The sequence below is a fragment of the Oncorhynchus clarkii genome, chromosome 17 (assembly GCF_045791955.1).
Source record: "Oncorhynchus clarkii lewisi isolate Uvic-CL-2024 chromosome 17, UVic_Ocla_1.0, whole genome shotgun sequence".
Classification (NCBI taxonomy): Eukaryota; Metazoa; Chordata; class Actinopteri; order Salmoniformes; family Salmonidae; genus Oncorhynchus; species Oncorhynchus clarkii.
Genome location: NC_092163.1, coordinates 42,936,524 through 42,949,515, shown reverse-complemented (window position 1 = coordinate 42,949,515; position 12,992 = coordinate 42,936,524). Strand labels below are relative to the sequence as shown.

The window sequence follows — 12,992 nt, the reverse complement described above, 5'->3', positions numbered from 1 at the left end:
ATTGGACATGATCTGGAAAGGCACACACCTGTCTATTAAAGGTCCCACAGTTGACAGTGCATGTCAGAGATAAACAAGCCATGAGGTTGAAGGAATTGTCCGTAGAGCTTCAAGACAGGATTGTGTCGAGGTACAGATCGGGGGAAGGGTACCAAAAAATATCTGCAGCATTGAAGGTCCCCAAGAAAGTCCCCTCCATCATTCTTAAATGGAAGAAGTTTGAAACCACCAAGACTCTCCTAGAGCTGGCCGCCCGTCCAAACTGAGCTTATCGGGGAGAAGGGCCTTGGTCAGGGGGTTGACCAAGAACCTGATGGTCACTCTGACAGAGCTCGAGAGTTCCTCTGTGGAGATGGAAAAACCTTCCAGAAGGACAACCATCTCTGCAGCACTCCACAAATCAGGCCTTTATGGTAGAGTGGCCAGGCGGAAGCCACTCCTCAGTAAAAGGCACATGACAGCCCACATGGAGTTTGCCAAGAGGCACCTAAAGACTCTCAGACCATGAGAAACAAGATTCTCTGGTCTGATGAAACCAAGATTGAGCTCTTTGACCTGAATGCCAAGCGTCACGCCTGGTACCATCCCTACGGTGAAGTATGGTGGTGGCAGCATCATGCTGTGGGGGTGTTTTTCAGCGGCAGGGCATGGGATACTAGTCAGGATCGAGGGAAAGATGAACGGAGCAAAGTACAGAGAGATCCTTGTCGAAAACCTGCTCCAGAGCACTCAGGATCTCAGACTGGTGCGAAGGTTCACTTTCCAACAGGACAACGGCCCTAAGCACACAACCAAGACAACGTGGGAGTGGCTTCGGGACAAGTTTCTGAATGCCCTTGAATGGCCTGGATTTGAACCCGATCGAACATCTCTGGAGAGACCTGAAAATAGCTGTGCAGGAGCGCTCCCCATCCAACCTGACAAAGCTTGAGAGGATCTGAAGAGAAGAATGGGAGAAACTCCCCAAATACAGGTGTGCCACGCTTGTAGCTTCATACCCAAGAAGACTTGAGGCTGTAGTCACTGCCAAAGGTGCATCAACAAAGTACTAAGTAATTAGCAAAAATGTATAAAAAAATTGATTTTGCTTTGGCATTATGGGATATTGTGTGTAGATTGATTCGGGGTGAAAACGATTTAATCAATTATAGAATTGACAAAATGTGGAAAAAGTCAACGGGGTCTGAATACTTTTCCGAAGACACTGTATATCCTGCAAACTCATCACACAGTCATGCTAAAACACACGTTCACTCTCTCTTCTCTTTCTCTCTTTTCTCTCTCTTCTCCCAATCACACACACATGCAGGTACACACAGGCACACCGTCACCCACATACGTCACCGACGTACATCTCTCTAAGTGTGATGTGTCTTCCCTACAGATGACATGGACGCCATCCCCGTCAGGCAGTTAATCAAACACATCACGGAGCTCTACTCCAACAACCTGCACGGCTTCTCTGAGGAGTTTGAGGTAGGCAACACAACAGAGACTCTCTCAGCCTTTCTAATATTGTTGAGGCGTGATAAGCAGGCTGCCTCTCGGATGAAGAGGAGTGTGTGTGTGTCTAAATGTGTGTCTGATTATTGTCATATGGCTGGTGTATGTTGTCTGTAAGGGTGTACATTGCTGTCTACTTTTGTGTGAACATTACGAAGTGTGTACAGGGCATGTGCAGTATGTATTTATGCAGAAAGGTGTATGTGTGTGTGTGTGTGTGTGTGTGTGTGTGTGTGTGTGTTGTGGAGCAGATGGCTGAGTGTGAGGAAGGTTAATTAACAAAGGGTCTAGTTGCTGGTTGACTGGACAGGAACACACTGTCTCTGTGACTGGGTTGAGACACAAGGCTAACACACTTCCCCCAAGAGGCCCTTGTCAAATTGGGGTTATCCAGTGGGGTGAAGGTGAACATACATTATTCATACTAGGTCATTCAAACGGAGATCACACATGCAGCCACATGGTGCTGGACTAGCTGTGACAGATATGTGTAGAAATCCCACCTCGAATAAAAACCCAGTACGTACTTATCATGCACAGTACCAGTCAAAAGTTTGGACACACCTACTCATTCCAGGGTTTTTCTTTATTTTACTGTATTCTACATTGTATAATAATAGTGAAGACATAAACACTATGAAATAACACATATGGAGTCATGTAGTAACCAACAAAGTGTTGAACAAATCAAAATATATTTGAGATTCTTCAAAGTAGCCACCCTTTGCCTTGAGGACAGCTTTGCACACTCTTAGCATTATCTCAACTAGCTTCATGAAGTAGTCACCTGGAATGCATTTCAATTAACAGGTATGCTTTCTTAGAAGTTAATTTGTTGAATTTCTTTCAATCTTAATACACTTGAGCCAATCAGTTGTGTTGTGACAAGGTAGGACTGGTATACAGAAGATAGCCCTATTTTCTAAAAGACCAAGTCCATATTATGGCAATAACAGCTCAAATAAGCAAAGAGAAATGGCAGTCCATCAATTCCTTAAGACATAAAAGTCAGTCAATGTGGAAAATGTGAAGCACTTTGAAAGTTTCTTCAAGTGCAGTCGCAAAAACCATCAAGCACTATGATGAAACTGGCTCACAGGAGGACCTCCACATGAAATGAAGACCCATAGTTACCTCTGCTGCAGAGGATAAGTTCATTAGAGTTACCAGCCTCAGATTGCAGCCCAAATAAGTGCTTCACAGAGTTCAAGTAACAGACACATCTCAACAACAACTGTTCAGAGGAGACTGCGTGAATCAGGCCTTCACGGTCAAATTGCTGTAAAGAAACCACTCCTGAAGGACACCAATAATAAGCAGAGACTTACTTGGGCCAATGGAAATTAGACAGGTGGAATTCTGTCGTTTGGTCTGATGAGTCCAAATTGGAGATTTTTGGTTCCAACCGGCGTGACACAGAGTAGGTGAATGGGTGAATGAATCTCTGCATGTGTGGTTCCCACCATGAAGCATGGAAGAGGAGGTGTGATGATGTGGGGGTGCTTTGCTGGTGACACTGTCAGCAATTTATTTTGAATTCAAGGCACTCTTAACCAGCATTGCTACCACAGCATTCTGCAGCGATACGCCATCCCATTTGGTTTGCACTTAGTGGGACTATCATTTGTTTTTCAACGGGACAATGACCCAAAACACACCTCCAGGCTGTGTAAGGGCTATTTGACCAAGAAGGAGTTGGACCACAGAGTGCAGGAAAAGCAGCCAACAAGTGCTCAGCATATGTAGGAATTCCTTCAATACTGTTGGAAAAGCATTCCTCATGAAGCTGGTTGAGAGAATGCCAAGAGTGTGCAAAGCTGTCATCAAGGCAAAGGGTGGCTACTTTGAAGAATCTCAAAATAAAATGTATATTGATTTGTTTAACACTTTTTTGGTTACTACATTATTCCATGTGTTATTTCGTAGTTTTGATGTCTTTACTATTATTCGAAAATGTAGAAAATCGTGAATATAAAGAAAAACCCTTGAATAAGTAGGTGGGTCCAACTTTTGACTGGTACTGTATGTAATGCAATTCAAGCAAATCATTGAACTGAAAAATACTGTTTAGAAACTGTTGGATTTGAGATTTTGAACTTTGAGATATTAAAGACATTATGGATCAGACACATAGTATATTAAGGAGTGAGATCTGTAGAAAGACAGAGTTGCTGTGGAATGTGCTGGGTGGACAGGAGGAGATCAAAGGATTGCTTATGGGTAAGACAGATGGACATCTGTGGACTAGGCGAAGGAAGGGTTGAGGTCAGGAGGTGAGCTCAGATCTCCTGAAGGGAGTAATAAAAGTGTACTACCCTTTTCCTGTGGAACCATAAGATGTAAGGATTAGAGAGAAGGGGGAGTGTCTTAAGGGATTGGAGAGAAGGAGGAGTGTCTCACATATGCCTGTGATGGGAGAAGGGTTGGGTGGTCTGAATTACAGCTGTACAGATCCTTTGGGAAGAATTAAACTTGGTTAAAGCTCCTCTTGTGTCTGTGAGTTACTTACTCCCGATAAATAAGAACCTAACAAAACAAATAATTTTAGATAGAGGGTTTATTTATATATGGTAATTCTTTAATCGCTTCACATAACTGACCCCACTATAACTATGACCACTCTCCTCCCTTTCTCACCCAACTCCCTCCCCCTTTGCGCTCTCTCTCTCTCTTTCTCTCTCTAGGAGGTCCAGCGTTGTACGGTGGACCTGAAGATCACAGCAGAACATTCCAATCACCCTGACAACAAGCACAAAAACAGATACATCAACATCGTGGCCTGTAAGTCCACTATGTTGTACACTCAAAACAACACTGACAGCCTGTTAGTTTCAAGATTTATTAGTATGTACGGGATACAAATGGTATAGATCGTCCAATGGAATGCTTACTTGCAGGTTCCTTCTCAACAATGCAACAACAACAATACAAGATAACAATAGGAACATGAAGTAAATGACACAGTAGAATAGAATAAACATAATTAGTGTATCTGGTTTGAAGGTAAGACCCAGATGCAGACTGTGTCGGAGTAACAATGTTTATTATGGCAACAGGACAGGCAAACGACAGGTCAAGGCAGGCAGGGGTCGATAACCAGAGTAGTGGTTGGTAATCCAGAGGTGGGGCAAAGGTACAGGAAGGCAGGCAAGCTCAGGGTCAAGAGCAGACAGAGTGGTCAGGTGGGCTCAGAGTCAGGACAGGCAAGGGTCAAAACCAGGAGGGTGAAAAAAAGAGAGACTGAGGAGAAGCAGGAGCTGAGATGAAAAACGCTGGTTGATTTGACAAACAAGACAAACTGGCAAAAGACAAACAGAGAACACAGGTATAAATACACAGGGGATAATGGAGAAGATGGGCGACACCTGGATGGTGGTGGAGACAATCACAACAACAGGTGAAAAAGATCAGGGTGTGACAGAGTGAGTATAATACAGGAAGGCACAATTTGTGTCCAATATTTACATGTTTTTTTTGGGGGGAGGGGGGGGGGGGTGCAATTGTTTAAAAGGAGCTGTATTTAGCAATCATAATAGGAGTTTGGTATCACCAGTTGTGATATCTGTGAGTGCTAAGGTGCTGAGAATCCGAGGTGGTCAGTTGATATCAGACCTCATGCTCATATTAACATGTGACGTTAACAAGGCAATGCAGAATGAGGCTAACATTCCTTTTCTATGTTGACAGATGATCACAGTAGGGTGAAGTTACGACCCTTGACTGGAAAAGATGCCAAACACAGTGACTTCATCAACGCTAACTATGTAGATGTAAGTCAACAAATTGATGTATTGAGTACCTTTTATCTGTCTTTATGTATGCTCAATGTTCTCTCTGACGTTATACAGTTGAAGTTGGAAGTTTACATACACTTAGAGTCATTAAAACTTGTTTTTCAACCACTCCACAAATGTCTTGTTAACAAACTATAGTTTTGGCAAGTCGGTAATGATATCAACTTGAGCATGACACAAGTCATTTTTCCAACAATTTTTTACAGACAGATTATTTCACTTATACTTCACTGTATCACAATTCCAGTGGGTCAGAAGTTTACATACACTAAGTTGACTGGGCCTTTAAACAGCTTGGAAAATTCCTGAAAATTATGTCATGGCTTTAGAAGCTTCTTATAGGCTAATTGACATCATTTGAGTAAATTTGAGGTGTACCTGTGGATGTATTTCAAGGCCTACCTTGAACTCAGTGCTTCTTTGCTTGACATCATGGGAAAATCAAAATAAATCTGCCAAGTCCTCAGAAAATAAATTGTAGACCTCCACAAGTCTGGTTCATCCTTGGGAGCAATTTCCAAACGTCTGAGGGTACCACGTTCATCTGTACAACCTATAGTACACAAGTATAAACACCATGGGACCACACAGCAGTCATACCGCTCAGGAGACGCGTTCTGTCTCCTAGAGATTAACATACTTTGGTGCTAAAAGTGCAAATCAATCCCAGAACAACAGCAAAGGACCTTGTGAAGATGCTGGAGGAAACAGGTACAAAAGTATCTATATCCACAGTAGGACGAGTCCTTTATTTACATAACCTGAAAGGCCGCTCAGCAAGGACGAAGCCACTGTTCCAAAACCATCATATAAAAGCCAGACTATGGTTTGCATCTGCACATGGGGACAAAGATCGTCCTTTTGTCCTCTGGTCTGATTAAACAAAAATACAACTGTTTGGCATTAACGACCATCGTTATGTTTGGAGGAAAAAGGGGGAGGCTTGCAAGCCAAAGAACACCATCCCAACTGTGAAGCACAGGGGTGGCAGCATAATGTTGTGGGGGTGCTTTGCTGCAGGAGGGACTGGTGCACTTCACAAAATAGATGGCATCATGAGGGAGGAAAAGTATGTGGATATATTGAAGCAAAATCTCAAGACATCAGTCAGGAAGTTGAAGCTTGGTTGCAAATGGGTCTTCCAACTGGACAATGACCCCAAGCATACTGTCAAAGTTGTGGCAAAATGGCTTAAGGACAACAAAGTCAAGGTATTGGAGTGGCAATCACAAAGCCCTGACCTCAATCCTATAGAAAATATGTGGGTAGAACTGAAAAAACGTGTGTGAGCAAGGAGGCCTACAACCCTGACTCAGTTACACCAACTCTGTCATGAGGAATGGGCCAAAATTCACCTAACTTATTATAGGAAGATTGTGGAAGGCTACCTGAAACGTTTGACCCAAGTTAAACAATTTAAAGGCAATGCTACCAAATACAAATTGAATGTATGTCAACTACTGACCCACTGGAAAGGAGATGAAAGAAATAAAAGCTGAAATAAATAATTCTCTCTACTATTATGCTGACATTTAACATTCTTAAAATAAAGTGATCTTAACTGACCTAAAACAGGGATTTTTTTTACTAGGATTAAATGTAACCTGTTGTGAAACTGAGTTTGAATGCATTTGGTCAAGGTGTATGTAAACTTCTGACTTCAACTGTTTATTGTCTAGTACTCACCCTATGTGTACTTGCACTCTGTGTGAGTGTACCACTGTTACCACTGTTACCCCCCCCTCCCCTCCATTACCTCTCAACAGGGTTACAACAGTCCCAAGGCCTACATCGCGGCCCAGGGCCCTCTCAAGTCCACTTTCGAGGACTTCTGGAGGATGGTGTGGGAACAGAACACTGGTATCATCGTCATGATCACTAACCTGGTAGAGAAAGGAAGGGTAGGTGGCCTCCCTCTGACTGTAGGTGTTACTGTTGTCTTTTCACAGTAGAATCCTTGAGCAGACTAGGTGAAAAATGTTGATGTGCCCTTGAGCAAGGCACTTAACCCTAATTGCTCCCATAAGTTGCTCTAGATAAAAAAAATTAAAAAAATGAGTACTGTTGCCTTTCACAGATGGAATTAGATGATTGCTGCTCTTTTTCACAGAGGAAATGTGACCAGTACTGGCCCACAGAGAGCAGTGAGGAGTATGGCAACATCGTGGTCACTCTGAAGAGTACTAACGTTCATGCCTGCTACACACTGAGACGATTCCTTATACGGAACACCAAAGTCAAAAAGGGTCAGAAGGGCAACCCAAAGGGGCGTCAGAACGAGCGGCTGGTGATCCAGTATCACTACACCCAATGGCCTGACATGGGCGTGCCAGAGTACACCCTACCTGTCCTCACTTTCATAGGGCGCTCCTCTGCAGCACGCACACCTGACATGGGCCCCGTCCTAGTCCACTGCAGGTACAATAGCTCTCAAAACAAATAAAAAATGAAGTGTTCTTATAGTTCTCTAAACATGAGTTGTGTTCGAATACCCATACTAACATACTGTATACTACATACTTAATGAGTATATACTACATACTATATACTATTAGTTCATTTTAGCATACTGTAAACAAACAGTATCCTTTCAGTTGAGTGTACTTACGCTTCACCTGTCTACCGGAAGTTGATGCTGTTGCTATGCAACTTCTTGCTAGCTAGTTAGCATAGCAAATGACTAGCTAGACATCTTACGACTTCATTAACAATGTCCATTGAGACCGCACAATGACTATACCACTTAGCTAAGGTAAAAATGAAGTGAATAATCAAGTGAATAAACGTGGGTACTTAATTAGATAGCATATAGTTAATATACTAGCAAGTTCAATGTATTAGTAGCCAACTAACGTTATGTAACATACCGGTACATACTGCTATAATGAAATGCTATGTGGTTCGTAAGGATAGCGTTGCTAACAAATTGTCAGCCAACATAGCGTGTAACATAACTCATTTGAAAAGTCATTACTTTTTTTATTACATTGCTCAACATTTTCTTAATATTTGTCATAATTAGGTAATGCAATGAATATTTACTTTTTGTACTTACATTTTTCTTCCGCTCTCGTCGGATTTCGACTGCATATTTTCCCCCATTTTCTTCAAATCAGAAAATGTTGTGAAGCCACGGCCAATGTAAAAATAATTGCATTATGGGCCCTAAAAGCACTGAACTAGTGTTCACTGCTTGTATACCTTGATTTTTGGCAAATGTAGTACAACTTTTGGCATACTAACTAAATACATACAATGACCAATAAGCATATTACATACTCAATTTACGTCACAAATAGTATGGTTAGTGTGGTTAGTATGAGTATTCAAATCAAGTCAAATCAAATTGTATTTGTCACATACACATGGTTAGCAGATGTTAATGCGAGTGTAGCGAAATGCTTGTGCTTCTAGTTCCGACAATGAAGTTATAACCAACAAGTAATCTAGCTAACAATTCCAAAACTACTACCTTATAGACACAAGTGTAAGGGGATAAAGAATATGTACATAAAGATATATGAATGAGTGATGGTACAGAGCGGCATAGGCAAGATACAGTAGATGGTATTGAGTACAGTATATACATATGAGATGAGTATGTAAACAAAGTGGCATAGTTAAAGTGGCTAGTGATACATGTATTACATAAAGATGCAGTAGATAATATAGAGTACAGTATATACGTATACATATGAGATGAATAATGTAGTGTATGTAAACATTATATTAGGTAGCATTGAGCACAGCTATGGATTCCGACCAAGCTTACTGCAGAAAACCACTATCCTAGTGCACAAAATCATCTTCCTCATAAGAAATTATAAGAAACACAATGAGTACTAGTTTGCTCATTGAAGCCATGGCTTTGGGTTAGAACAGTAATACAACTCCCTCTATGGGTCTCCTGTGGTAGTTAGTAGGTAACATACTATGTTTTGGTTGTGTAGTGCTGGAGTCGGGCGGACAGGGACGTACATCGTCATCGACAGCATGCTGCAGCAGATCAAAGACAAGAGCACAGTCAACGTCTGGGGCTTTCTCAAACATATCCGCACACAACGCAACTACCTGGTTCAGACAGAGGTAACGTGTGTGTGTGTGTGTGTGTGTGTTGTGGAGCAGATGGCTGAGTGTGAGGAAGGTTAATTAACAAAGGGTCAGAGGTAACGTGTGTGTGTGTGTGTGTGTGTGTGTGTGTGTGTGTGTGTGTGTGTGTGTGTGTGTGTGTGTGTGTGTGTGTGTGTGTGTGTGTGTGTGTGTGTGTGTGTGTGTGTGTGTGTGTGTGTGTGTGTGTGTGAGAGTCTAACAAATAATAGACTTAATTATAACATAATAAAACACAGAAGTAAGAGCCTTTGGTCATTAAAATGGTCGAATCCAGAAACTATTATTTCGAAAACAAAACGTTTATTCTTTCAGTGAAATATGGAACCTTTACGTATTTTATCTAACTGCTGGCATACCTAAGTCTAAATATTGCTGTTACATTGTACAACCTTCAATGTTATGTCATAATTATGACAAATTAATTATGGCCTTTGTTAGGAATAAATGGACTTCACACCGTTCGCAATGAGCCAGGCGGCCCAAACTGCTGCATATACCCTGACTCCTTAAACGGAACGCAAGAGAAATTACACAATTTCCCTATATTAACTAAATATGCAGGTTTAAAAATATATACTTGTGTATTGATTTTAAAGAAAGGCATTGATGTTTATGGTTAGGTACATTGGTGTAACGACAGTGCTTTTTTTGCAAATGCACTTGTTAAATCATCAGTAGGCGTGATTCAATGAGAAATTAACAGGCACCGCATCGATTATATGCAACGCAGGACACGCTAGATTAACTAGTAATATCATCAACCATGTGTAGTTAACTAGTGATTATGTTAAGATTGATTGTTTTTTATAAGATAAGTTTAATGCTAGGTAGCAACTTACCTTGGCTTCTTGCTGCCCTCGCGTAACAGGTAGTCAGCCTGCCATGCAGGATCCTCATGGAGTGCAATGTAAGGCAGGTGGTTAGACTTGGACTAGTAACCGGAAGGTTGCAAAAACTAATCCCGAGCTGACAAGGTAAAAATCTGTTGTTCTGCCCCTGAACAAGGCAGGGGCCGTCATTGAAAATAAGAATGTGTTCTCTGACTTGCCTTGTTAAATAAAGGTGTAAAAAAAATAAAAAAAAAAACATTCTGCAAATCGGCATCCAAAAATACCGATTACCGATTGTTAGGAAAATTTGAAATCGGCCCCAATTAATCGGCCATTCTGATTAATCGGTCGACCTCTAATGTGGACACCCTTTCAAATGAGTGGATTTGGCTATTTCAGTCACACACATTGATGACAGAAGTATAAAATTGCGCACACAGCCATGCAACCTCCATAGAGAAACATTGGCAGTAGAATGGTCTAACTGAAGAGCTCAGTGACTTTCAACGTGGCACTGTCAAATTTCTGTCCTGCCAGAACTGCCCTGGTCAACTGTAAAAGCTGTTATTGTGAAATGGAAATGTCTAGGAGCAACAACGGCTCAGCTGCAAAGTAGTAGGCCACACAAGCTCACAGAACCGGACCGCCAAGTGCTGAAGTGCCTAGCGCGTCAATATCGTCTGTACTCGGTTGCAACACTCACTCACTCACTACCGAGTTCCAAACTGCCTCTGGAAGCAACGCCAGCACAAGATCTGTTATTCGGGATCTTCATGTAATGGGTTTCTATGGCCGAGCTGCCGCACACAGGCTACCTGCCCCACACAGGCTACCTGCCACAATGCCTAGTACCAACTGTAAAGTTCGGTGGAGGAATAATGGTCTGGGGCTGTTTTTCAAGGTTCAGGCTTGTCCCCTTAGCTCCAGTGATGAGAAATCTTAATGCTACAGCATACAATGACATTCTAGACGATTCTGTTCTTTCAACTTTCTGGCAACAGGAAGGCCCTTTCCTGTTTCAGCATGACATGTCCCGTGCACAAAGCAAAGTCCAATCAGAAATGGTTTGTCGAGATCGGTGTGGAAGAACTTGACTGGCCTGCACAGAGCCCTGACCTCAACCCCATCGAACACCTTAGGGATGAAATGGAACGCCAACTGCGAGCCAGGCCTAATCACTAAACATCAGTGCCCGACCTCACTAATGCTCTTGTGGCAGAATGGGAAGCAAGTCCCTGCAGCAATGTTCCAACATTTAGTGGAAAGTCTTCCCAGAAAAGTGGATGCTGTTACAGCAGCAAAGGGTGGACCAACCCAATATTAATGCCCATGATTTTATAATAAGATGTTCAACAAGCAGATGTCCACATACTTTGGGTCATGTAGTGCATCTTCCTCCTCCCTCTACCCTTCCCCCTGGATCATAGGAGCAGTACGTGTTCATCCATGATGCCCTGATGGAGGCCATCCTGGGCAGTGAGACAGAGGTACCCGCTTGTCAGCTCCATGGTTACGTCAACAGCATCCTCACCCCTGGCCTCGGGGGCCGCACGCGCCTCGACAAGCAGTTCAGAGTGAGCCTATATATCAGCATAGTAATTTACGTACTACTTATGTAATGAATATCATCCTTAGAGAGTTGAAGGGCTGTACTAAAGATTGTAGGTAGACATTGTCACCCAGCCAGTATAATACGACCAAGTATACATTGATGCCCATTCATATCCATTCACTCGATGTTGTTCTAGTGATCTGATCCAACTCTTCTTCCCCCGCTGTCTCTCCAGCTGCTGACCCAGTGTAACACTCACTTCATAGAGTGCTTCAGCGCCCAGAAAGACTGCAACAAGGAGAAGAACCGCAACTCCTCAGTGGTTCCATGTGAGTACAGTATTTCTAGATAGTAGTCTAGGCTATATTATCCATTTCTGTAGTCATGCCTTGCCAGTTCGAACATGCTTTGCCAGTTCGCCTGAGACATTAGGCTATAGAAATAGAGTGTATGAGATTTTTTAACCCACCATGTGACTCCGCCATAGGGTAGGGTAGATTCAGCCGCGGGCTGATTTTTTCTTGAGCAGATGGTCAGGGGCCCGGAACATGAGTACAAATAATTTGTTGACTGCAAATTGACGTACGAATAAAACAAGGAATATATTTGACTAAAACATAATAATTTCAAACCTTGCTTACGCTTGTATACAGTTGAAGTCGGAAGTTTACATAAACTTAGGTTGGAGTCTTTAAAACTAGTTTTTCAACCACCACAAATTTCTTGTTAGGGATAGGGGGCAGTATTTGGAATTTTGGATGACTGATTTGTCCAAAGTAAACTGCCTGTTACTCAGGCCCAGAAGCTAGTATTGGATAGAAAACACTCTAAAGTTTCTAAAACTGTTAACATTATGTCTGTGAATATAACACAACTGATTTGGCAGGCGAAAACCCGAGGACCATTTTTTTTTCTGTTGACCTGCCAGCCAATTCCAAGCTTAAGCTATTGAAACCAAAGACTTCCACCTCCCAAATTGCAGTTCCTATGGCTTCCACTAGATGTCAACAGTCTTTATACATGGTTTCAGGCTTGTATTCCGAATAACCAACGAGGAATAGTTTTTTGTCCTCAGGAAGTCCCATGGCAAAATTAGTCTCATTGCGCGCGTGACCAAGGGAGTGCGCTGCTTTCTTTTCCTTTCCTATTGGAAATAGTTTGCTCCGTATGAAATATTATTGTTTATTTAGATAATAGAGTACC

The 12,992-nt window shown here is 42.2% G+C and overlaps 1 protein-coding gene across 1 annotated transcript in view; it reads left to right on the top strand.

Moving 5' to 3' along the window:
- Positions 1-12,992, top strand: part of LOC139370881 (receptor-type tyrosine-protein phosphatase gamma-like) — a 266,165-nt gene that overhangs the window by 245,696 nt on the left and 7,477 nt on the right. The window contains exons 15-22 of the mRNA XM_071110735.1: positions 1,385-1,476; positions 4,188-4,284; positions 5,191-5,273; positions 7,064-7,198; positions 7,408-7,715; positions 9,248-9,383; positions 11,665-11,811; positions 12,025-12,118. Coding sequence (XP_070966836.1) covers positions 1,385-1,476; positions 4,188-4,284; positions 5,191-5,273; positions 7,064-7,198; positions 7,408-7,715; positions 9,248-9,383; positions 11,665-11,811; positions 12,025-12,118 — 1,092 coding nt within the window. The remainder of the gene's footprint in view (positions 1-1,384; positions 1,477-4,187; positions 4,285-5,190; positions 5,274-7,063; positions 7,199-7,407; positions 7,716-9,247; positions 9,384-11,664; positions 11,812-12,024; positions 12,119-12,992) is intronic.